The 27,855-nt window shown below is 41.4% G+C and overlaps 1 protein-coding gene across 6 annotated transcripts in view; it reads right to left on the bottom strand.

The window, feature by feature from the left end:
• The window catches only part of LOC132385332 (puromycin-sensitive aminopeptidase-like), a 330,919-nt gene that overhangs the window by 98,592 nt on the left and 204,472 nt on the right, over window positions 1–27,855 (bottom strand). For all 6 annotated transcript variants that reach the window (XR_009509156.1, XM_059957354.1, XM_059957353.1 and 3 more), the window contains one exon: window positions 8,517–8,580. Coding sequence is in view for 5 of the 6 variants with exons in the window: in XM_059957354.1 (XP_059813337.1) it covers window positions 8,517–8,580 (64 nt within the window). In the remaining variant the exon portion in view is untranslated. The remainder of the gene's footprint in view (window positions 1–8,516; window positions 8,581–27,855) is intronic.

Here is a 27,855-nt window from a genome sequence, read left to right on the forward strand (position 1 = left end):
GATGGGAACCGGAATGACAGACTGAGGAAGGGGGGAAACAGAAATAAATCAAACATAGCATGAAGTAGAGATGATAGAAAGGACAGACAGGAAATGAGGTATAATCACAGCCAGTGGCATGAGTTACTGGGCAACAGAGACGTGGTGCAGTTAAAACAGAAAGCAACAAATTCTGGACTGAGAGCATTGTATTTGAATGCACGCAGCAAAAGGAATAAAATGGACAATCTTGAAATTCAGCTATATATTGGCAAGAATGGCATTGTGGTCATCTCTGAAACTTGGCTGAAGGATGGCTGCCATTGGAAGCTGAGCGTCTAAGGATATAAGATGTATTAGAAAGTTAGATCAGTAAGCAGATGGGATGGTGTGGCCCTTTGTATAAGAAATAACATTAAATCATTAGAAAGGGATAACATAGGATTAGAAGATGTAGAGTCTCAGTGGGTTGTGTTAAGAAATAGTAAGGTCTCTGTGGCAGTTGTATACAGGCCTCCAAACAGCAGCTAGGATGTGGATTACAAATTACAGCAGGAGATAGAAAAGGTGTGTCAGAAAGGCAGTGTCATAATAATCACTGGGGATTTTACTATGAAACTGGATTGTATAGGCTAGTACTGGACTTCAGGAGAGAGAATTTGTAGAATGTCTAAGGGATGGGTTTTTAAAACAGATTGTTGCTGAGCCCACTAGGGGATCGGCCGTGCTGGGTGTTGGGCATTGATCTGGAGATGATTAGAGAGCTTAAGATTAAGGACTCCCTATGGTCCAATGACCATATGATCCAAGTTCACCTTGAAATTTGAGAGGGAAAAAAAATCCAATATGTCGGTATTTCAGTATAATAAAGGAACTTACAATGGCATGGGAGGGGAACTGGCTGATGTTGACCGGAAGGACAGCAGAGCAGCAATGGCTGGAGTTCCTGCAAAACAGATGAATGCCAGATGGGTGTGCAAGACAGATGAATTCCAACTAAGAAGAAACTTTCGAATGAAAGAACAATACCGTAACTGACAGAAGAAGTCAGAACCAAAGTAAAATCAAACGAGAGGGCATACAAGAAAGCCAAACCTAGTAGGAAGACAGAAGATTGGAAAGCTTTTAAAACTTGCAGAAGGAAACTAAGAGGGTCATTAGGAAGGAAAAGATGAATGATGAAATGAAGTTGGCGACCAATATTAAAGAAGATATTAAAAGCTTTTTTAAGTATATAAAGGGTAAAAGAGAGTTGAGGGTAGGTAAAGAACCAATAGAAAATCACACTGGGAATATTGTAATGAGAGACACAGAGATGGCAGAGGAACTGAATATGAATTTTGCAACAACCTTCACAGTGGAAGACATCTGCAGTATACCGGACATTCAAGAGTGTCAGGGAAGTGAAGTAAGTGCAGTGAAAATCACAACTGAGAAGCTGCTCAGGAAGCTTAATGGTCTGAGGGTGGATAAATCTCCTGGACCTGATGGAATGCACCCTCGGGTTCTGAAGGAAGTAGCTGGAGAGATCGTGGAAGCATTTACAACAATTTTTCAAGAATCGATAGATTCTGGCATTGTACTATGGATAACTGGAAAATTGCAAATGTTATTTCGCTATTTACGAAGGGTGGGAGGCAGCTGAAAGGAAACTATAGACCTGCTAGCCTGACATCAGTGATTGGGAAGTTGTTGGAATCAATTGTTAGGAATGAAATTACAGAGTACCTGGAGGCACATGACAAGATAGGCCAAAGCCAGCATGGTTTCCTGAAAGGAAAATCCTGTCTGACTAATGTGCTGCAATGTGTTGAGGAAATTACAAGCCAGGTAGACAAAGGAGATGCAGTAGACGTAGTGTACCTGCATTTTCAGAAGTACTTTGACAAGGTGCCACACGAGGCTGCTTAGCAAGAAAAGAGCCCATGGAATTATAGGGAAGTTACTAGCATGGGTGGAGCAATGGCTGACAGACAGTCAAAAGACAGACAGTGGGAATAAAGGAATCCTATTCATGCTGGCTGACAGTTACCAGTGGAGCTCCACAAGGTTCAGTGTTGGGACCACTGCTTTTTACAACGTATGTCAATGATTTGGACTATGGGATTGACGGATTTGTGGCTAAATTGGCTGATGATACAAAGACAGGTGGAGGATTAGTGCTGGGAAAACAGAGAGCTGCAGAGAGACTTTGTTTAGGGGAATGGGCAAAGAAGTGGCAAGTGAAATACAATGCTGGAAAGTGTATGGTCATACACTTTGGTGGAAGAAGTAAACAGGCAGAATATTATTTTGATGGGGAGAGAATTCAAAATGCAGAGATGCAAAAGGGACTTGGGAGTCCTTATGCAGGGTACCCTAAAGGTTAACCTCCAGGCTGAGTCAGTGGTTAAGAAGCTGAATACAGGGAGTCCCCGGGTTATGAATGAGTTCCATTCCTGAGTCTGTCTTTAAGTCGGATTTGTATATAAGTCAGAACAAACAGACAGACATACTTTATTGATCCCGAGGGAAACTGGGTTTTGTTACAGTTGCACCAGCCAAGAACAGTGTAGAAATATAGTAATAAAAAAACATAAATAATTAAATAATAATAAGTAAATTATACCAAGTGGAAACCAGACCAGGACCAGACTATTGGCTCAGGGTGTCTGACACTCCGAGGGAGGAGTTGTAAGGTTTGATGGCCACAGGAAGGAATGACTTCCTATGACGCTCAGTGTTACATCTCGGTGGAATGAGTCTCTGGCTGAATGTGCCCAACCAGTACATTATAGAGTGGATGGGAGACATTGTCCAAGATGGCATGCAACTTAGACAGAGTCCTCTTTTCAGACACCACTGTCAGAGAGTCCAGTTCCACCCCCACAACATCACTGGCCTTATGAATGAGTTTGTTGATTCTGTTGGTGTCTGCTACCCTCAGCCTGCTGCCTCAGCACACAACAGCAAACATGATAGCACTGGCCATCACAGACTCATAGAACATCCTCAGCATCGTCCAGCAGATGTTAAAGGACCTCAGTCTCCTCAGGAAATAGAGACGGCTCTGACCCTTCTTGTAGACAACCTCAGTGTTCTTTGACCAGTCCAGTTTATTGTCAATTCGTATCAACAGGTATTTGTAATCCTCCACCATGTCCACACTGACCCCTTGGATGGAAACAGGGGTCACCGGAGCCTTAGCCCTCCTCAGGTCCACCACCAGCTCCTTAGACTTTTTCACATTAAGCTGCAGATGATTCTGCTTGCACCGTGTGACAAAGATTCCCACCGTAGCCCTGTACTCAGCCTCATCTCCCTTGCTGATGCATCCAACTATGCAGAGTCATCGGAAAACCTCTGAAGATGGCAAGACTCTGTGCAGCAGTTGAAGACCGAGGTGTAGATGGTGAAGAATAAAACCGGTATTATTTAGCGTCGGTTAGTCAAACATCTGTCTTAGTATATAGTATATATTTTACCTTTCTATGTATATAAAACACTTAAGAAATGTATGTATTTCAATAATTAAACCACTGAATTGCTTTGTAATAATTGTAGCTTTTATTGGGCAGGGCCTTTCACATGCTCCATTATTCTCACTTTCTCCTTTAAAATTGTTCCAATTGCTGACTGACTATAGCCTAATGCTTTTCCAATGACCAATGGTGTTTCAACTCTTTCTGACTGCTTTATTATTTCCACTTTATTTCCAACTGCGATCATTTTCCGTCAATGGAACAGAAACACTGTGGATACAACAGCAGTCGCGGGCGGCAGGTCCTGAGCTCCCCCGGGTCCTAAAGTCCACCCACACTGAGACAGGTTAAATTGGACAAGTGAGGGCGGTGCTGACTGGAAAGGTGGGGGGGGGGGGGGGGGGGGATCGATGAATCTTGCTAAGAAAAATTTAAGCCAAATATGAAGTGTTAACACAGTGTTAATGATAACACGATCCAACTTAATATGGTAGAAAACGACAAATTTTTAATTAAATAGGCTTTATGGCAGGCTGTTCGTAAGTACAAGTTGTTCGCAAGTCTGATGATCATAATTCGGGGACTGCCTGTACAATGTTGGCATTCTAGAGGTATAGAATTTAAGAGCCATGATGTGATGTTGAGGCTCTATAAGACAACTGTGAGACCACACTTGGAGTACAATGTGCACAGTTTTGGGCTCCTTATTTCAGAAAGGATATACTGACATTGGAGAGGGTTCAGAGAAAATTCATGAGAATTATTCCAGGAAAGAAAGGGTTACTGTATGGGGAACATTTGGCAGCGCTTGGGTTGTATTCCCTGGGGTTCAGGAAAATGGGGGTGGGGGGGGGGAAGAGATTTCATAGAAAACATTCTGAATATTAAAAGGCCTGAACAGATTAGATATGGCAAGGTTATTTCCCATTAGGGGAGTCTAAGACAAGAGGGCATAACTTCAGGATTGGATGTCCATTTAGAACAGAAATTACTTTAGTCAGAGGTTGAATTACTTTAGCAGAGGTCTACTTCTGCTCCTATCTCATATGGTCTTATCAGGAATTTATTCCAGCTCTGTTGTGTAGTGAAAGTACCACAAATACTACAAGATCCTCTTTGAATTCATCTAGTTATGACTTAAATATAGTGTCTGGCAGAAATTAACTTCATGAAAAGGATCACTGGTTACAATATGTAAGGTATATTTTCTTTTGTAAGCAGATAACTAAAATTGAAAATGATGCACACAGAAGAAATTTGGTGAACCACTTGCATTCTATAACTCTCAGCAACGACAAGAAAATATAACTAGTAGTATCCCTTGTCCACATGCTCATTCTTTTAACAGCAGAGATTCATTGTTTGTTCCTATCTAGAAACTTCAAACGAGTGAATCTGTTACCTCTCAGCCAAATTAGTAAGTACAATTTGTCCACAAGAAATAATGCTGAGCCTGATCCTGCATTTCAGCCACTTAGGGAAGCAATTGCAGATAAATGTTTTCATTACATGCCCAAGAAATGGCTGACAGTGATATCCTTACAAGAAATTCAGACACATTCACTATGTGAGGTTTTGCAAAATTCAATCAGTTTCATTGAGATTCCCTCTCATTCTTCTAAATTCCTGCAAGAAAAGGCACAGAGCCATCCTCCTCATACAATTAGCCAACTCGACGAAATCTGCAGATGCTGGAAATTCAAGCAACACATACAAAATACCGGTGGAATGCAGCAGGTCAGACAGCAATATATAGGAAGAAGTACAGTCTGAGACCCTTCATCAGAATGAGACCCTTTGTCAGCCCAAAACATCGACTGTACTTCTTCCTATATATTGCTGTCTGGCCTGCTGCATTCCACCAGCAATTTTTGTGTATGTTGCTCATATAATTAACCCTTATTTCCCAGAATTATTCTGATGAACGTCCTCTAAACCTCTCCAATGCCAGTGTATCTTTTGTTTGATAAGAGACCCAAAACTGCTCACAATACTCCAAATAAGTTTGCACCAGTGCCTTATAAAACCCCAGCGTAGCAAACTTATTTTTATATTCTAATCCTCTTGTAATGTGTGCTAAGATTGAATTTGCTATCATCATCACCAACTCTACCTGCAAATTAATCTTTAACAAATTCAGCGCAAGAACTCCTAAATCCATCTGCTCCTTAGACTTTTGAAATCACCTCATTAGAAAATAGTCTCTTTTTTATTCCTCCTACTAAAGTACATGACTATATAATTCTACCATTTGCCACTTTTTTTGCCTAATCTCCATTTATTCAATAGTAACTAAACCTTCACCCATCTTTATACTATTTATCAACTCAGTCACCTAGACCCCTGACATACAACGTAGAAAGAAATGATGCAACACTGACCCCTATGGTACACCACTAGTCACTGGCAGCCAGTCAGGAAAGAATCCCTTTACTGTCATTCTTTGCCTCCTGCCATTTAGCTAATGCTCTCTTCAAGCTAGTATCTTTTCTTTATACTAAGGGCTCTTATCTAGTTAGGCAGCCTCACGTACTGCACTTAGTCAAAGGCCTTCTTAAAAATCCAAGTACACATCATTCATCATCTCCTTTTTCTATCCTACTTGTTATTTCTTCAAATAATTCCAATAGATTTGACAGGCAGTATTTTTTCCCTAAGGAAATATTGCTGACTACAGCATATTTTAACATGTGATTCCAGTATCACATCCTTTAACAATTGACTCCAACATCTTCCCAACCACTGAAGTCAAACCAGCTGGCCAATAATTTCCTTTTTTCTATCTACCCCCTCCCTGAAAGACCAAAGTGACGTTTTCAATGTTCCTGCCATCTGGGATCATTCCATAATTTAGTGATTCTTGAAAGATCATTACTAATGAATCCACAGTCTCTTCAGCTACCTCTTTCAGAACCCTGGGGTGTGGTTCATTGGGTCCAGGTGACTTAATCTGCCTGCAGATTTTTCAATATCCCAAGTACCATCTCCTAGGAATAGGAAGTGAGTGCAGTCTTGATCTTATGGCAGTGTCTTCCACGGTGAAGTGATGTAAAATACTTAGTCAGTTTGTCTGTTATTTCCTTGTCCTCCAATACTACATCTGCAGCAACATTTTCCAGTGGTCCAAAATCTACTCTTGACTGTCTTTATATATATCTTTGGATTTTAATCTTTTGGTATTTTTTGATATTGCTGGCTAGCTTAACTTCGTATTTTATCTCCCCCACACTCCCCGGCTTTTTAGTTAACTTCTGCTGGCTTTCAGAAGTTCCCTAATCCTCTAACCTTCTCCTAATATTTGTTCTATTATATACCCACTGTTTCGCTTTTATGTTGCATTTGGCTTCTCTTGTCAAATATGGTTGCCTCATTCTCCCTTTAGAATACTTCTTTATCTTTAGGACTTATCTATCCTGCACCTTCAGAATTGCTCCCAGAAATTGCAGCCATTGCTACTCTGCTGTCATCCCTGCTAATGTTCCCTTCCAATCAACTTTGGTCAGCTGTTTTCTCATGCCTCTGTAATTCTTTTTACTCCAATGTAACCTAGGGTTCATCACCATTCATTTCTCAGCACACTTCCCACTTAACTTTATTGGGGGAGAATTAGTCATTTCAAAGATCTACTGCTTACCTAACCCACTTTATTATTGAAGTTCATCCCAATATTTCTTGCCCATTTCTAAATCTCACATCAATCCCCAAATATCCACAGTGCTGCAAACAGAATGACCTCCATCCTTCTTGCTCCATATTAAAACTCCTTAATACCAATTTTTTCTTATGTACAGTCCAATTCAATTAAAAGTTTTCCGAATTAGGAATTACAGGTAACCAACGTGATAATTTCTTACATAGTTTGCAATAAAAGAAAGGTGGGAATTGAGGATGGAGAGGGCAATGGGGTAAAATTTATAGAAATTTATTGCTGAATACTTATGAGCAGATTCTACCTCAAACCAAATTTCTCAGATAGTTAAAACAAAGGCATGTCATTTGTCACTTCTTCAGACCTAAGCAGCTCTTGAAATCAATCCCTGACTAATTAATGCTTTCTTAACCATTCAAGCAACTTGCACAACTGAGTAATTTATGGATGTGGACCCCAAATCCCTAACAGAAAATTAACTGAAAGTCAGTATAAAATTTATGCAGCACCATAACACAAGGAACCAGAAACCTACTTAAAACTCATAAGGTTAAGTGTGCAGGTTGCACATTCACACAAATATTAAGCAGTTGCTTTCATTTGGGGAGATGGATGGTCATAATTTCTCAAGAAAATAACAAAGGATAAATCTGCAGGCGACATTTGATTTTGTAAATGAATTTCAGAAATTTATGGTTCTAATTTGGATACAGTGGCCACAAAGTGAAACTACATCTGCTTGTCCTTTCCAAGTTTTCGGTGGTGGGGTGAAGATATATCTCTACCAAAGGAAGCAGAAGGCATTTCTTCCCCCCACTAGCCTACAGATAACCAGTGGGTAAGGTGAGCCTGTTGCTTAGCTCCAGTCAGGATCATATGAAGCCATGGGAGCAGGTGATGGATGGTCATGTGAACAGCTCGTACTTATGTTCTGGTTATGCCGCCAGGCAAACAATCTCTGAAGAGCATTGATAACAGCTGAAGTTGCCCATCTTCTAGGAAAAGGCAAAGGCAAAACAATACTGTAGAAAAATTTACCAAGAACAATCATGGATATGAGATCATGATCACCCATGTCATACAACATGGTAGATAATGATCATGATGATGATTTCCAAGTCGTAAAGCATTATTGTCAAGATGAAATTCAAATATATATAATTCTTCCAATTCTAACATTTTAGTTTAGTGTAAAATGATCAAGAAGCTGACATTTCAGGAATGCTATAAGTTCAGGGGTTCCCATGGATCTATTAACCAAGGGGTTTGTGGAACCCAGGTTGCGCAACCCTGCTATTGTTGCATCCTCTGAGAAGACAGTAGCTGCATTGCAATATACATGAGAAGAGAACTCATCCAATTCTGGAAATGTGAAGTTTTTTTTAATATTTAAGGATAATTTGCAACAAAGAAGCACATGCTCTTACCAGTAAATGGACCACTGGCACAAAATTTCTTCTGGGAAATCTTCAATACTCGGTCATTTTCATCCTGAAAAAGATTTCAAGTTTACTTTTAGTTACCATATAACAATTACAGCACGGAAACAGGCCATCTCGGCCCTTCTAGTCCGTGCTGAATGCTTACTCTCACTTAGTCGTACCTACCTGCACTCAGCCAATAACCCTCCACTCCTTTCCTGTCCATGTACCTATCCAATTTTTTTTAAATGACAAAATCAAACCTACCTCTACCACTTCCACTGGAAGTTACCACTCTCTGAATAAAGAAGTTCCCCTCCTGTTACCCCTAAATTATGTCCCTTAACTCTCCTCATGTCCTCTTGTTTGAATCTCCCCTACTCTCAATGGAAAAAGCCTATCCACGTCAACTCTATCTATCCCCTTCATAATTTTAAATACCTCTATCGTCCTCTCTCAACCTTCTACACACTAAAGAATAAACAACTAATTTGTTCAACCTTTCTCTGTAACTTAGGTGCTGAAACCCAAGTAACATTCTAGTAAATCTTCTCTGTACTCTCTCTAGTTTGTTGATATCTTTTCTATAATTTGGTGACCAGAACTGTACACAATACTCCAAAATTGGCCTTACCAATGCCTTGTACAATTTTAACATTACATCCCAACTCCTATACTCAATCCTCTGATTTATAAAGGCCAGCTTACCAAAAGCTTTCTTCACCACCCTATCCACATGAGATTCCACCTTCAAGGAACTATGCACCATTATTCCTAGATCACTCTGTTCTACTGCATTCCTCAATGCCCTACCATTTACTATGTTATCACTCAACTCCTTGACAAGTATGTGAAATAAACACATACTTGAAAGTTTTATTCAGATTCAGATTATTGTCATTTAAAAACCAGAATGCCATGCAGTTAAAAAAATGAGACAATGATCCCCCAGAATGATATCACAAAAGCATATGACAAAACAGACTACACCAGAAAATCCATGTATCTTTTGGCAATCCCCAATCCAGAGTCCAGAGAGGCTGCTGCGTATTAATATCGTGCTACCGTCTAGCGCGTTCCGTGGAAAGGAGCTCCAAATCCCAGACAAAAACAAGACCAAAAACTAAAGCTACAAGACCTGTACAAAACCACATAATTACAGCACATAGTTACAACAGTGCAAATAACAGCATAATTGATAAAAAACAGACTGTGCACAGTAAAAATAGTCCAAGATGTTAGAGAACTGCAAGTTCAAAAGAAATCGCCACAGTTTCCACAAGTTCCCAGGGTCCCAACAGACTCGCCATCTCATGCTGGTGGCAGAAGGGAGTACCCCCGCTATGGACTTCAAGGCACCGCCCGACTCAGCCTCGTGGGTGCAGCACACACCGAAAGCCACCTGAGTTCGTCGAACCTCTGAGCCGACGACCATCCCCTCTGGCACAGCTTCTCCGAGCACTATCCTCTGCCGAGCGTATTAAGACGGCCCCACCAATGGTCATCGGCAACGCGACCCTGAGGACTGGGGGGCTGTTCTTCTCAGCAGAGTCCCGGACCTCACAGCAGCAGCAGCAACGAAGGTCTTCCTGGAATTTCCCGATGCTTCCACGTCCGTTTTCAATCAATATAATTGCGCACGGCACCACACTTCACAAATAACAGATAACCAGTTCTGGAGTGGCCGCTGCAAGCTGTGTTGCGCCGCCATCTTGGATCAAGGATCTATGACATGAGATTCAGGTGCTTAAGGAGCAATGGGTGGAATTTGTGATCACCCTGCTACACCAAGAGAATCCAACCTTGACAGAACTGTGAAGACCTGGAGGGCCTTTTTGGCTGGAGTCAGGGTTTTATGCTTTGGTTTTTCATAGGGACATCCATTCCAAACAGACCAAAGGATAGAGGCCACATTAAACTTCTTTTGAGAAATTATTGGCATGATGAAGAATGCTCTGAATATCATCAGAGATGTAGGACCTTCATTGCTGTCCTAAATCTGAACACAGTACCCAATCTATGTCGGGTCTCACCAATACTGTGTTTGGTGCTCCCAGCCACTTCCAGGAAGTACAGGGTCAACCCACGGAAGGCTGCTGGACCAGACAATATTCCTGGAAGCGTACTTAGAGGATGTGCAGACCAGCTAGCAGACGTTCTCACTGACATCTTCAACATCTCCCTGAGCAGCGCCATCGTTCCATCGTGCTTCAAGGCCGCCACCATTGGCCCCGTGCTGAAAAAGTCTTCAGTGTCCTGCCTCAATGACTACAGTCCTATTGCACTCACATACATCATCATGGAGTATTTTGAGAGGCTCGTCAAGAGGCATATCAAAACCGTCACAGGACTCCCTGTAGTTCACGAACTGTCCCAATCATTCAACAGATGACGCCATTGCCATCATCCTCCACCTGGACAAAAAAAGACACGGATGCTCCAAAGCTGTTCATAGACTTCAGTTCAGCATTCAACACAAGCATCCCTCAGAAACTGATTGGAAAGCTGAGCCTACTGGGCCTGAACACCTCCCTCTGCAACTGGATCCTAGACTTCCTGACTGGGAGACCTCAGTCAGTCCAGATCGGGAGCAGCATCTCCAACACCATCACACTGAGCAAGGGGGAGGCAGGGCTGTGTGCTCAGTCCACTGCTGTTCACTCTGATGAGCCATGACTGTGCTGCAACACACAGCTCAAATCACATCATCAACTTCGCCAATGACACAACCATGGTGGGTCTCATCAGCAAGAATGACGAGTCAGCTTACAGAAAGGAGGCACAGTGGCTAACAGACTGATACAAAGCCTGACTCTGAATGTGAACATAAAACATATGAAAATAAAAGAGTTGGTTGTTGACTTCAGGAGGACACGGAGCGACCACTCCCCGCTGAATCTCGGAAGAGATTGTTAAGAGCACCAAATTTCTTGGTGTTGACCTGGCGGAAAATCTCACCTGGTCCCTCAAGAAAGCCCAGCAGCATCTCTACTTTCTGCAAAGGCTCCCACTCCCATCCTCATCACATTCTACAGGGGTTGTATTGAGAGCATCCTGAGCAGCTGCATCACTGCCTGGTTCCGAAATTGCATCATCTCAGATCATAAGACCCTGCAGCGGATACTGAGGTCAGCTGAGAAGATCATTGGGGTCTCTCTTTCCACCATCACAGACATTTACACTACACGCTACATCTGCAAACAGCATAACCAAGGACCCCACTCACCCCTTATACAAACTCTTCTCCCTCCTGCCATTTGGGAAAAGGCACCAAAGCATTCGAGCTCTCACGACCAGACTATGTAACAGTTTCTTCCCCCAAGCAATCAGACTCATCAATATCCAGAGCCTGGACACAAACTTACTGCCCTCTATTGTGCCTATTGTCTTGTTTTTTGTAATGCCTGCACTGTTTTGTGCACTTTATGCAGTCCTGGGTAGGTCTGTAATCTAGTATAGTATTTTTCTGTGTTGTTTCTACGTAGTTCAGAATAGTTTTTGTATTGTTTCATGTAAGACCATGGTCCTGAAAAACACCGTCTCATTTTTACTATGTACTGTCTGGTCAAAATGACAATAAAAAATGAGTTGACAGTGTGGCCACCACAAAGGTGAGACTTATTGTAGATTGGAAATTCAACATTCTTCTCCTTAGATCTTCACTTACTATCACCCTGATCTCATCTTTAACTAAGAGCGACACCTCACCTCTCGTTTTCCTGCCTGTCCTTCTGTATTACCTGATAGCCTTAGATATTTAATTCCAAGTGCACTCCACTCTGCAACCACATTTCTGTAATGATCACTAAAACATACCACTTTGTACTGATTTGTGCTAGTGGATTAATAGAAAGAAGTAAGTCCATAACATTTTTCTCAGGCATTTCAGGGAAGTTAGGAATTAAAGGATTAATAGTGTCTAATTTGGAGATATCTAAAAAAAATGAGCATTGGGCAGATTGAACTTAGCAGAGAGCTGTTGGAAAGAAGCAAAGCGATTATCAATAAAAAGATCTTCAAACTATCTAATGCCCTTCCTATATATATGGAATGCTGAGTCATACGTAGTAGGTAAAAAAAGGTGATTATGTAAGATAGGGCTAGAAAAGGAAAAACCATGGAAACCATAAAATTTCCTAAACTGAGCCCATATAGCAAAGTGTGTCTAACAAGAGGATTAACTATTAATCTGGACAAGCTACTAGGGAGTACAGAGCCAAGAAGTGCAGAGATAGATAAATCTTTAGTGGAGCTCAACTCCATTGCCACCCAATTAGGGCACTCGGGTTGGCTATGGAAAAAAGACCAAAAGGTAGCACAATGTATATTGGCTGCCCAATAATATAAACGAAAGTCAGGTAAAGCCATGCCACCCTCTTTTTTAAGATTTTTGGAGATAAACTTTATTAATTCTAGAGCGCTTATTCTTCCACAGATATGACAAAATAATAGAGTCTAAGGAATCAAATAAAGATTTAGGAATAAAAATTGGGATTGATTGAAATAAATATAAAAGTTTAGGGAGTACATACATTTTAACAACATTAATACAACCTACCAAAGACATAGTTAGGGGTGACCATTGTAACAGACTCTGTTTTATAGTCTATGAAAGATTGGCAAAGTTTTCACAAAAAAGATTTTTAAACTTCCTTGTGACTTTAATCCCAAGATAAGTAAATTGATTATGAACTAATTTAAAAGGGAGATCACAGAATGTTAATTCTTGTGCTTCTTTATTAATTAGGAAAAGTTCACTCTTATGTAAATTAAGTTTATAGCCAGAGATCTGGCTAAACTGATCAAGAAGTGAAAACATTGGAGGTAAGGATCAACACCCTCTCTCCGAATCCCGGTCAATTCATGTCAATTTCGAAATGCTATCGCCAAAGGTTCTATAGCTAAATCAAAGAGAAAGAGACTTAAAGGGCATCCCTGCCACGTTTGAGGTTAAATAACTGGGATTTCTGAAAATTAGTCAAAACAGAGGCAGTAGGACACAGATACAACAATTCGATCCAAGAGATAAAACTTTGACCCAGGTCAAATTTTTCTAAAACTGCAAAAAGGTAGTTCCACTCTATATGATCGAATGCTTTCTCCGCATTGAAGGAAATAACACATTCAGGAATCCCAGTTGGAGGCGAATATAAAATGTTAAATAAATGCCGAATGTTAAAAAAAAGGAAACCGGTTTTTAATAAAACCAGTTTGATCCTCAGAAATAATAGAGAGAATAACAGCTTCTAATCTATGAGCCAAAACTTTGGCCAAGATTTTAACATCAACATTAAGCAAAGAAATCGGCCTATACGAGGAACACTCTGTTGGGTCTTCACCCTTTTTTAATAAAAGAATAATAGATGCCTCATTAAAAGAGGGTGGCAATTTACCGTAATTAAATGAATCAGATAATACTGAGAATAACTGAGGAGAAAGAAGTGAAGAGAATGATTTATAGAATTCTACGGGGAACCCATCAGGTCCAGGAGATTTCCCCGAAGACAATGCAGAAATTGCAAAAGATATTTCTTCTGATGATATAGGCGCATTAAGTTTAGCTTTAAAATCAGATGAAAGCGAAGGAATATTCAGATTATTTAAAAAATGATCAACAGAGATATTCTCATTCAGAGATTCAGAGGAATAAAGTTGAGAATAAAAATTTTTAAATGCGTCATTGATTTCTAAGTGATCCGATGTAAAGTCTCCATTCTCCTTCCGGATCTTTGTAATATGTTGTTTGGCTTTGGAACGCCTCAGCTGATTGGCTAGAAATTTACCAGATTTGTCACCATGAATATAAAAGCGACTCTTACTTTCAAGAAGCTGGCGTTCGACAGGTTGAGTAGACAGAAGATTAAATTTAGTTTGAAGTTCTACATGCTTCTTGTATAGTTCAGGATTCTTAGTTTGAGCATACAGTTGATCCAATTCTTTAATCTGATTAATGAGGTCTAATCGATCTGCACAGGACTTTCTATTAAGATTTGCTGTATAGGAGATTATTTGACCCCTCAAATATGCTTTCATAGCATCCCAAACAATCTAGGATGACATTTCAGATGATGTATTGGTATTAAAATAAAAGGTTATCTGATCCTTAATAAATTTTAGAAAATCATCATCCGATAATAAAGTCGAATCAAACCGCCAGTGTTTATTCCTCTGAGGAATAAACCAGGAAAATTTAAAGACAGAGTAATTTGGGCATGGTCAGAAATCAGTATACTCTGATAATTACAAGAATAGACAAATGGAATGAGTTGATTATCGAGTAAGAAGTAGTCAATTCTAGTAAAGGTATGGTGAATATGTGAAAAAAAAATCTCTCAGTAGGATGAAGGAAACGCCATATATCAGAGATACCATAATTAGAGAGAAATGATTGAATAGCTAAGGCAGATTTAGTATGTAGTCTAATAACAGAGGACGATCGATCCAAATTAGGATCTAACCAACAATTGAAATCGCCACCCAGTATGAGAGAGTATGAGTTTAAGTCTGGTAGTGAGGAGAAAAAACGTTCAAAAAAATTAACATCATCAAAATTGGGGGCATACAGGTTTGCTAGTACAACTTTAGTATTATATAATTTACCAGAAACAATAATAAAATGGCCATTTGTATCAGATATCTTATTTTGGAGTTCAAAAGGAATATTTGATAAGGATGGAGACCCCCCCCTAGCTTTGGCGGCAAAGGATGAATAAAAATGCTGACCCGCCCACTTTGACAAAAGCCGGGAGTTATCAAAACAACGAATATGAGTTTCTTGAAGGAGGGCAATGTCAGCTTTGAGTTGTTTAATATGTGAGAAGACCTTCTTTCTTTTAACAGGGTGATTCAATCCCTTTACATTCCAGCTCACAAATTTAAGTGTATTAACCATTATCAATTGTTAGTGCATAGAAGGCAGCAGGCATATAAAAAATCAAGCAGTACAGTAACAGTCTGGGAGCAAAAATGTAAACATAGATTCGTAGAATCAGAACAGAAACATGTCCTGAGTAACAAAGGAAAGCAAAAGAAACAGTGAGTAGTGTTGGAACTGGAGAATCCACCCCACCCTTGCAACCCAAAACTAGACGGCTACCTAAAAAAGCAGCAAGCTCTACCAAAAAAAATTAACCCAAGTATGACTTCCAGTTCTGTTTCATTAACAACAGTTCCGTATAAATACTATAGTAAATGGTAACTAGTTTATGCACTAGAAAACATAATTACAAATAGGAACAACTTCAACAGAAGTATAAAACATAATACAAAGAAAATCAGAAGAAAAATTATAGAAGATTAAAAGAAAAAAAAAGGAGGGAGAAAAGGGGGAAATTATAGATTCGAAGAGAGTACTTATCAACCATTTACAGAAAAAAAAAGCAAAACTTAAACTATGAATCAACCAACAGGGAGACCTTCAATAAGAACTCCAAACCTCCAAAACAAGTTAGAGTCAATTGTAGATCTCTATGGATAAAGTTATACAAGGATAAAATAGATTACACAAGTACAATCTAAACGTCCGCAGGGAAGCATTAAACTCAGATTATCTATTTAGAAAAAACGCACCAAGTCCAGGGAGAGATTGTCTACAGCCCTTAGAGTTTCAATATATAATGTCTGAATTATTCAAGTAAAGCCTGAGTCCGGAAAAAATAGTTTTACTTCGAGAGTACTTATCCACCATTTTAGAAGGTCAGACCGATTCTGAAGGAGACGGGATGGTCGGAAGACTTCCAACAAATGCCTCAGCCTCCTTCACTGATTTAAACCACTTATAATCTCCAGTAGTAAGCGTAATTCAAAGTTCGGCTGGGTTTCGAAGGGAGGGTCTGAATCCATGATCAAAAAGCACTTTCATTACACCTTTAAACTCAGCACGCATCTTCAGAACCTGGGGGGCAAAATCCTTCACAAAACGAATGATCGTATTTTGAAAAGCAAAAGTACCTCTGCGGCGTGCCTCCATAATCAAACGGTTTTTCACCTGGTATTGATGAAAGCACAAAATTACCGGCCGTGGGCGGGAACCCAGAGTTGCACGGGGAACGTAGATCCTCTGTGCCCTTTCAAGCTCAGGTGGAGTCGGAAGAAATTCTTTCCCAAAAATCTCACAGAGAAAATCGGAAAAAAATTTCACGGGGAAGCCCTGTTCGGTGGCCTCTGGCAAACCAAGAATTCGTAGATTGCAACATCTGCTCCAGTTTTCAAGATCCACCATTTTGGAAAAAAGTTTACAGTTCTTCTCCTTTAGGCTCGAGCAGAGAGTTTCAAGATATTGAACACAGCGTTTTAAATCTTCAGAAGTTGAGTCAATGCGAGATAAATGTTCAGCACGTTCGTCCACTCTAGCGTTGATCCGATCCAATTTGACATCCAGCTGGTTGAAAGAAGTTCTAAATTCCTTTAAAATATCTTGTCGACGTTGTTCCAAAGCAGCGAGAATGTCAGCTGGCAAAGCCGTATAAGTTTTCTTTTTCCCAGTTTTAGTACTTTTGGTAGCCATAAGATAGATGTGTTCGCAGGCAAGTAAAAGAGACCTAATAAAATACCTAAGGTTTAAGAATGGAGACATATAGTGCAAAGATAGGGAGTTTGATGGAGCAAAAGTTCGGAGCAGCTAAACAATCGCCATCTTACCGGAAGTCGCATCCTTTCTTAATTAAGGAGCCCAAAACTGCATGCAGTACTCCAACACAGGTCTTACCAGTGCCTTATAGAGCAACAACATCACATCCCTCCTTTTATATTCTATTCCTCTAGAAATGAATGCCAACATTGCATTCGCCTTCTTCACCACTGACTCAACCTGGAGGTTATCCTTAAGGGTATCCTGCAAGTCCCACTGCATCTCAGAACTTTGAATTCTGTCTCCATTTAAATAATTAATAAATAAACATTAAATACTAATAAATAATAAATGTGTGCTGCCACACACAGCTCGAATCACATCATCAAGTTTGCCGATGACACGACTGTGGTGGGTCTCATCAGCAAGAACAATGCATCAGCATACAGAAAGGAAGTGCAGCGGCTAACAGGCTGGTGCAAAGCCAATAATCTGTCCCTGAATATGAACAAAAGAGATGGCTGTTGACTTCAGGAGGGCATGGAGCGACCACTCCTCGCTGAACATCGACAGCTTCTAGGTAAAAGAGCACCTAATTTCTTGGTGTTCACTTGGCAGAGAATTTCACCTGGTCCCTCAACACCAGCTCCATAGCAAAGAAAGCCCAGCAGAGCTACTTTCTGCAAAGGCTGAGGAAACTCCATCTCACAACCCCCATCCTCATCACATTGTGGTTGTATTGAGAGCATCCTGAGCAGCTGCATCACTGCCTGGTTTGGAAATTGCACCCTCTCGGATCACAAGACCCTGCAGCGGATAGTGAGGTCAGCTGAGAAGATCATCGGGGTCTCTCTTACCGCCATTATGGACATTTACACAATACGCTGCAAACAGTATTATGAAGGACTCCACACACCCCTCATACAATCTCTTCTCCCTCCTGCCGTCTGGGAAAAGGCACTGGAGCATTCAGGCTCTCACAAACAGACTATGTAAGATTCTTCCCCCAAGCTATCAGACTTGTCAATACCCAGAGACTGGACTGACACCAACTTACTGCCCTCTACTGTGCCTATTGTCTTGTGTATTACTTATTGTAATGCCTGCACTGTTTTGTGCATCTTATGCAGTCTGTAGTCTAGTGTAATTTCTTCTTCTGTGTTGTTCTTCACGTAGTTCCGTGTAGTTTTTGTACTGTTTCATGTAGCACCATGGTCCTGAAAAGCGTTTTCGTTTTTACTGTGTACTGTACCAGCAGTTATGGTCGAAATGACAATAAAAAGTGATTTGACTTGAGTTAATAGTCTCACTGTTTATTCTTCTACCGAAGTGCATTACCATAAACTTTCCAACATTGTATTTCATTTGGCACTTCTTTGCCTATTCTCCCAGTTTATCCAAGTATCTCTGTTTCCTCAGCACTACTGGCCCCTCTTTATATAATCAGCAAACTTAGCCACAAAGCCATCTATTCCATAATCCAAATTGTTGATATACAACGTAAAAAGAAGTGACCCCAACACAGACCCCTGTGGAACACCACTGGTAACTGGCAGCCAACCAGAATGGGATCCCTTTATTCCCACTCTCTGTTTCCTGCCAATCAGCCAACGCTCGATCCACGTATGTAACTTTCCCGTAATTTCCCATGGGTTCTTATCTTGTTTAGCAGCCTCATGTGTGGCACCTTGTCAAAGGCCTTCTGAAAATTCAAATACAACATCCACTGCCTCTCCCGTCTAGTCTACTTGTAATTTCCTCAAAAAATTGCAATAGGTTTGTCAGGCAAGATTTTCCTTTAAGGAAACCATGCTGAGTTCAGCCTATCTTGTCATATTGTGCCTCCAGGTACTCTGTAACCTCATCCTTGACAATCGACTCCAACAACTTCCCAACCACTGATGTCAAGCTAACAAGTCTATAATTTCCATTTTGTTTCCTTGCCCCCTTCTTAAATAGCAGAGTGACATTTGCAATCTTCCAGTCCTCTGGAACCATGCCAGAATCTATTGACTTTTGAAAGATCACTGCTAATGTCTCCGCAAAATCCACTGCGACTTCCTTCAGAACACGAGGGTGCATTCCATCTGGTCCAGGAGATTTATCTACCCTTAGACTATTCAGCTTCCTGAGTACTTACTCTGTCGTAATTGTGACTGCGCACACTTCTCTTCCCTGACACTCGAGTGTCCAGTATACTGCTGATGTCTTCCTCAGTAAAGACTGATGCACAATACTCGTTCAGTTCTTCCACCATCTCCTTATCTCCCATTACAATTTCTCCAGCATCATTTTATATCCATCCTATATCTACTCTCATCTGTCTTTTACTCTTTACATACTTGAAAAAGCTTTTAGTATTCTCTTTGATATTATTTGCTGGATTCCTTTCATAGTTCATCTTTTCCCTCTAAATGACCTTCTTAGTTCCCTTTTGTAAGCTTTTAAAAACCTCCCAATCCTCTGTCTTCCCACTAATTTTTGCTTCCTTGTATGTCCTCTCTTCTGCTTGTACTTTGGCTTTGACTTCTCTTGTCATCCACAGTTGTGTCCTTCTTCCATTCAAGTATTTCTTCTTCTTTGGAATATATCTGTCTTGCACCTTCCTCACTTCTTGCATAAGCTCCAGCCACTGCTCTGCTGTCTTCCTGCTAGTGTTCCTTTCCAGTCAACTTTGGCCAGTTCCTCTCTCATGCCACTGTAATTTCCTTTCCTCCACTGAAATACCGACACATCGGATTTCGGCTTCTCCTTCTCAAATGTCACAGTGAACTCAATCATGTTATGATCACTGCCTCCTAAGGGTTCCTTCACCTCAACCTCTCTAATCACCTCTGGGTCATTACACAACACCCAATCCAGTACAGCCGAAGCCCTAGTGGGCTCAACAACAAGCTGTTCTAAAGAGCCACCTCGAAGACATTCTACAAATTCTCTCTCTTGAAATCCAGTACTGACCTGATTTTCCCAATCCACTCGCATGTTAAAATCCCCCGCAATTATCATAACACTGCCCTTCTGGCAAGCCTTTTCTATTTCCTGTTCTGATTTGTAGTCCACATCACTGAGGCCTGTACGTAATTGCCATCAGGGTCCTTTTACCTCTGCGATATCTTAGCTTAACCCCTAAAGATTCTGTACCTTCCGATCCTATATCACTTTTTTCTAATGATTTAATATCATTTCTTACCAATAAAGCCACACCAACCCCTCTGCCTATCCTTCGGATACACCGTGTATCCTTGGACGTTCAGCTCCCAGAGACATGTGATGGCCACAATATCATACCTGCCTATCTGTAGCTGTATGACAAGATCATCCACCTTATTCCTTATGCTGTGTGTATTTAAGTATAACACCTTAAGTCCAGTATCTGGTAATTTTTGCTTTGATTGCACTGCAACTTATCCTAATGGCTGCAAATTTGCCCCATCACCTGCCTGTCCTTCCTGACATCCTTATTGCTCACTACCTTAGATCTATTTCTGTTTCTCCCCCTCCTCCACTGTATCATTCCGGTTCCCATCCCCCTGCCAAATTTGTTTACCCTCCCTATCAGCTTAATTAAACCTTCCCGCCTGGATATTGGTAATATTCGGGTTCAGGTGTAACCCGTCCTTTTTGAACAGGTCATACTTCCCCCAGAAGAGATCCCAATGATCCAAGAATTTGAAGCCCTGCCCCCTGCACCAGTCTCTCAGCCATGCAGTCATCTGCCTGATCCTACCATCCTTGCCCTCGCTAGCATGTGGTACAGGTAGCAATCCTAAGATTACTACCCTGGAGGTCCTGCTTCTCAGCTTCCTTCCTAACTCCCGGAAATCTCTCTTCAGGACCTCCTCGCTTTTCCTCTCTATGTCATTGGTACCAACATGTACCAAGACAGCTGGCTGCTCCCCCTCTCCCTTCAGAATACCCGATCCGAGACATCCCCCACCCTGGCACCTGGGAGGCAACACATCATGCGGGTACCTCTATCAGGTTCAAAGAATCTCCTGCCTGTTCCCAACTATGGAATTCCCTATGACTCCCGCATTCCTCTTCTCCCTCCTTCCCTCCTGCACAACACTGCCAGAGTCACCGTGGTCGTTCCCCGTCAGGTCATCCTTCTCAAAAGCACCCAAAATTATATTCTTGTGGTTGAGGGGGGCAGGGCTGCACTCCACTATTCGGGCATTTCCCTTCCCTCTCCTGACAGTCACCTGGTTTTCTGACCCTTGTAGCCTACGGAAAACTACCTCTCTGTAGCTCCTGTCTATCACCTCTTCATTTTCTCTAATAAGCAGTAGGCCATCAAGCTGCAGCTCCAGATCCCTAACACGGTCTCCAAGGAGCTGAATCTTGGTGTACCTGATGCAGATGTGGCTATCAGGGAGGCTGGAGGTCTCCCAGGATTCCCACATCTGACACCTTGAACAAAGCACTAACCCTGCAGACATGCTACCTAAATCTACAGGAATGAAACAAAGAAAGATAGGTCTACTCACCCACTTACCTCACCAAACACACAAACTTTTTAAACCGTTAGCTGTGTCAGCCCTGCTGATCCTCCGTCTGTCCAGGCTGATTTGCCAAGGGGAAAAAAAAGAGTTGGTGACTCGCTCTTGCCTTTTCCCGTTAATGCCTAAGCCCGCTAAGCCAAAGCCCTACACCCTGCTGCCACTCACTCCACTGCCCACTGTATAGAGTGGTCTTCTTTTTAAACTCTCCGTGCTATCCTGTCTACATCATGCACCTGTGCAGTCTCGCCCTTCTTGTTCTCGAAGTTTTTTAAAAAACTGTCTTCCTTCAGAATTTAGTTCTCATGCTGCCCTTCAAGTTCCGATCCATTAGGCCATTTATATCTGATTGGGCTTTGTACTACGTTATCGTGCCAAAACTCAATGACAGAGTGAGATTCTGTGCTGATTACAGAAAAGTGAATGCCACGACAAAGACAGATGCTCACCCTATTTCTAGGGCAGGTGACTGTATTTATGAGGTTGGGAAGGCTAAATTCCTTATGAAGACTGACTTGTTGAAAGGATCCTTAACAGAGAGGGCCAGTGAAATTTCTGTGCTTATAACACCCTCTGGATTGTATGAGTATAATGTTTTACCTTTTGGAATAAAAAATACTCCAGGGACATTCCAAAGGATGATTAATTCTGTGATTCCAGGATTAGAAAATACAGAGGCTTATATTGATGATCTGGTTGTATGGAGTGACATGTGGGAAAAACATATCTTGGCAGTAGAGAATTTTTTTGATAGGCTTTACAAGGCCAACTTTACTGTGAACCTCGCTAAAGTGAATTTGGCCATGCCACTGTAATTTATCTTGGCTACGTAGTAGGTTAGGGACATTCAGCTGCTGCTCAAGCCAAGGTTCAGACCATCACTGGGGTTCCTGATCGGATGGGCAAGAAAGCTCTGAGAAGGCTTTTGGAAATGGTTGGGTATTACCAAAAGTTTTGTAAAATCTTCGCGGATATCGCTCTTCCCCTGACGAGCCTACTAAAAAAAAGGTGGAAGGTTTGTTTGGAATGAGTTCTGTCAAGAGGCATTTGAATACCGAAAATTATTCTGATATCAACTTGTACTCTAAGCATCTGATTTTACAAAGTCATTTTCTATAGCTGTAGATGCCAGATGAAGTTGCCAGAGCAGCATTGTTGCAAAAGAGTGGTAGTGACATTGAACATCCTGTATCTTACTATTCTAAGAAATTTAATGAGCTTCAGAAGAATTATTCCACTATTGGAAAAGAGCTATTATCACTCATTTTGGCCTTACAACATTTTGATGTCTACATTTGCCCTGCGCAGAAATCATTTGTGATTTACACTGACAATAATCCATTAGTGTTTCTGAATTAGAGGAAGGATAAGAATAGGTTATTGAACTGGAATCTGATCTTGCAGGAGTATGACATGGAAATAAAACGTCATATTATAGCAGATTGCTTCTCCAAATGTTAAAATCTATGTACTTTTCTGTAACCTGTTACCTGATAGTTGCATATGTAACACTTTGTAATCTGTAGTGAAAAAAAATTGCTTGTTGATGAAAATTTTCCACGAAAGGAGGGAGGTGTGACGGAATCATGTTTTACTCATTATGGACTGTGTCTTAAGAACTGTGAGCGAGAGAGCGAGAGAAAGCGACAAAGAGAGCGCGAGTGAGAGAAACAGAGCGAGAGCGAATGAGAGAGAGAGAGAGAGTGAGAGCGAGAGACAAAGAGAGTGAGAGAGGGAGAGAGAGAGAGAGTGAGGGAGAAAGAGTGAGAGCGAGAGAGAGAGAGCGTGCGCGAGGGAGCAAGCGAGAGAGCATGAGAGAGAGCGAGAGAGAGAGAGAGCAAGAGAGAGTTTGAGAGTGAGAGAGAGCGAGAGAGAGACAGTCAGAGAGAAAGAACAAGTGAGAGAGCGAGAGAGGGAGAGAGAGGGACAGCGAGAGGGAGAGAGTGACACAGCGCAAGAGCAAGTGAGCGTGAGACAGAGAGAGTGAGAGAGAGTGTGCGAGAGAGATAGAGCGAGTGAGAGAGCGAGAGAGGGACAGCGAGTGAGAGAGTGAGGGAGAGAGGGAGAGTGAGAGAGAGAGAGAGAGAGAGAGGGAGAGTGAGGGAACAAAAGAGAGAGAGAGAGAGAGAGGAGGAGGAGCTTCATTATGGACAGCTGGTGTTCAGCTCAATAATATTTAAATGAGCACCATTGCTTGTTTCACAGGACACAGACTTACGAAGGCTGGTGACGGAAATTACCACTGAACTTTTAAGTGCCTGCACTTGAAGATGGTGCTCTTAGGTTTATCACGTTTGACTGACTTTGAAGATTTGGAGGACATTGAGGAGGATCGGCGACACCAGTTTATTCAGATCACAAGTATCTGTCTATCTCACTTCAATCCCATGCATCTTGAACTTTTCTTACATACCATTGTAAGACTGTATCTCTTGCCCCCTGAGCTTGAATGAGTTTCAGAACTTTTACACCTATATTTACATAACATTGTTAACTCTTGATTTACCTGATTTAAGGTATTATATTATGTAGTTACTAAAAAAATAGTTAAAAACACAAAATGTTGGCAGAATTCAGCAGGCCAGACAGCCGGGAGGAGGTACTGACGACGTTTCGGGCCGAAACCTTTCATCAGGAGTGAAGTAACATGGGATGGTGGAGAGGGGATAAGAAGTGGGGGGGAGAGATGAAGTAGAGAGCTGGGAAGTGATAGGCTGGAGGGAAATGGGCTAGGGGGAAGGTGGGGAATTATGGAAAATAGAAAGAAAGGTACGGCTGGGAACTCCATCTATTATTTTAGTCTCACTTTTTCCTCCCCTCACTATAATCTCCCCCCAGCCCTACCTTTCTTTCTCTTTTATTTCCCATAATTCTCCCCTTCCCCCAGCCCATTTCCCTCCAGCCTATCACTTCCCAGCTCTCTACTTCATCCCTCCCCCCACTTCTTATTCCCCCTCGACCATCCCATTTTACTTCACTCCTGATGAAGGGTTTCAGCCTGAAACGTCATCACTACCTCCTCCCATAGATGCTGTCTGGCCTGCTGAGTTCTGCCAGCATTTTGTGTTTTTAGTTATTTCCAGCATCTGCAGATTCATTCGTGTGACTAATAAAATAGTGTTTTGTTAACTGCAAAACCAGATTCCAAGTGTGTTCTATTGCTCCTGATACTTTTACAAGTTTGCTTGTACGTGACAGATACAATTTTACTCAGTTCCAGATGATTCATTCAAAAAATGTTGCATACTCAAGTCATTCATCCAGAGCTAAAATGACCTTGATAATGGTCTAATTACAAACAAGAGAATGCCCGCTCCTTCACAAATCCTCATTCACACCACCCCCTCTCACTTTATCTCTTTGATTGCCCACCACATTCCTTTTGGTGTTCCTCCCCATTTTTCTTACTTCCATGACCTTCTATGTTCTCCTGCTAGACTCCCCTTTTTTCAGCCTTGGACCTCTTTCATCAATCAACACCCCAACTTTTTATTTCACTCCTCCCCTTCAGGTTTCACCCGATCTCTTTTCCCCCGTCCCATTTTTAAAATCTACTCTTCAGCTGTTTTTCTCCAATCCCGCTGAAGGGTCTTGGCCCGAAATGTCAACTATACTCTCTTCCATAGATGCTGCCTGGCCTGTTGAGTTCCTCTGGTATTTTGTGTGTGTTACTTGATATTCGTTTCATTGCTTTTTATGACAATTCCTAAACGATAACAAACTACTGAAAATTTCACATAACTGGTAAAAGATTACTAATGCCAGTTGTATCAGAAGTGCTCACCATATTCTCAAAATGGATACCAGAGTTACATAATCAATTCCTTGAACAACCACTCTGCAGCTCATCATATTGACAAAAAGAATGAAAACACAGAGCAACAAACACAAAATCTGGGATAAAATTAGATGAGTCAATGTGCGAGAGGAGGCACTGCTAAGGGCATATGTATGGTTTCTCAAACATTGAAAGTTATATAGATAGTAATTTTTGTAAAAAGTTGAAAAATATTAACAGAAAATCAATCTACAATGAGCTCAAAATGTATTTGAGGATGAAAGTCTCCTGATTAGAAACATGATTTCTTATGCCACAGATGGTACTATATGGCAAGAAGCTATGCTGATTTAGTGGCACTTATGAAAAAGAAATTCCAAGTCTATTTTCAACCCATTGCGTAATTCATCATTATTATCTCTTGTAATATCTATCAACAAAATTAAAGCTCATCCATTAAATAGCAGAATATTTTGATAGTTATGACAAGGTAACAATGAAGAGTTTGAATGCTTGCTTCTTCACACTGAAGTGTGCTGGCTGTCAAAAAACTGCTGCTTAAAACATTACATTGATCTTTTTGACACTGTGGTTGTACTTTTGTTCAAAGTCAGCAAAAGCTTGGGAAACAAGATTGAAGTTCTACCTGGAGATGTGGAATACCTGGCTGATCTGTACGTCAAAAGAAACATTCAAAATGAAACTGCAAGGTGAGAATTTCAAATTAATACAGGCAAAAGGTGCAGTGTCACTTTTATTGGAAAATTGGATATACATGAAAAACATTGGGAATCAGAATCAGGATGTGATGTGAACCAGAATGTGATGTGAAATTTGTCAACTTAGCTGCAGCAGTTCAATGCAATACCTGATCTAGCAGAGATTAAAAAAACTTAATTATAAATAAACAAATAAATCAATTACGTACACAAATCTCTCCTGCTTTTTGAAAGTTACCTTTATGCCACTTCGCTTTTACAGAAGACTTACATTAGTATCTGCTTTCGCTAACCAAAAGAAAGCTGGAGGATTTTCGCTTTTACAAGAAAAGGCGAAAAGTGAAAATATTGTTCAGCATTTGTTTTGCAGTGTGACGTTATCGAGGCATTGCACACCCCGACCAGCAAGAGTGGTGAGAAGCAAAAATATAGTTCAGCATTTGTTTTACAGTGAGCCATTATAGGGGCAGCATACAACCCAAGCATCCAAAGAGGCGAAACGTGAAAATAGCGGCAGCGTTTGTTTTGTAGCGAGCAATTATAGAGGCAGCATACATCCCGAGCAGCGAGAGTGGTGAAAAGCGAAAATAGCATTCAGCAACACACACAAAATGCTAGTGGAACACAGCAAGCCAGGCAGCATCTATAGGGAGAAGCACTGTCGACGTTTCAGACCGAGAACCTTCCTCAGGACTAACTGAAGGGAAAGGGGGAAATGTAAAATGATAGAAGACCAGAGGGGGTGGGATGAAGCTACGAGCTGGAAAGGTGATTGGCAAAAGTGATACAGAGCTGGAGGAGGGAAAGGATCATGGGACAGGAGGCCTAAGGAGAAAGGGGGAGGGGAGCACCAGAGCGAGATGGAGAACAGGCAGAGTGACGGGCAAAGAGAGAAAAAACCAAATAATTAAATATGTCAGGGATAAGGTAAGGAGGGGAGGAGGGGCATTAATGGAAGTTAGAGAAGTCAATGTTCATGCCATCAGGATGGAGGCTACCCAGCCGGTATATAAGCTGTTGTTCCTCCAACCTGAGTGTGGATTCATTTTGACAATAGAAGAGGCCATGGATAGACATATCAGAATGGGAATGGGACGTGGAATTAAAACGTATGGCCACTGGGAGATCCTGCTTACCCCGGCAGGCAGTGTAGGTGTTCAGCGAAACGGTCTCCCAGTCTGCGGCAGGTCTCACCAATATATAAAAGGCCACATCCGGAGCACCGGACACAGTATACCACATCAGCTGACTCACAGATGAAGTGTTGCCTCACCTGGAAAGACTGTCTGGGGCCCTGAATGGTGGTGAGGGAGGAAGTGTAAGGGCAGGTGTAGCACTTGTTCCGTTTACAAGGATAAGTGCCAGGAGGGAGATCAGTGGGAAGGGAGATGGGGGGATGAATGGACATGGGATTCGCACAGGGAGTGATCCTTGTGGAAAGCAGAAAGAGGGGGGAGGGAAAGATGTGCTTGGTAGTGGAATCCCATTGGAGGTGGCGGCAAGACTTTCCCTTGAGGAAACTATGCTGAATTCAACCTTTTTTATCAAGTGTCTCCAAGTACATTGAGACTTCATTCTTAATAATTGACTGACATCTTCCTAACTGCTGAGTTCAGATTAACCATTAGACCATAAGATATAGGAGCAGAAAAGGCCATTCGGCCCATCACGTCTGCTCCACCACTCAATCATGGGCTGATGCAATTCTTCCAGTCATCCACTCTTTTGCCTTCTCGTGATATCCTTTGATACCTTGGCTAATCAAGAACCTATCTATCTC

This window comes from Hypanus sabinus, chromosome Y (assembly GCF_030144855.1).
Source record: "Hypanus sabinus isolate sHypSab1 chromosome Y, sHypSab1.hap1, whole genome shotgun sequence".
NCBI classification, from domain to species: Eukaryota; Metazoa; Chordata; class Chondrichthyes; order Myliobatiformes; family Dasyatidae; genus Hypanus; species Hypanus sabinus.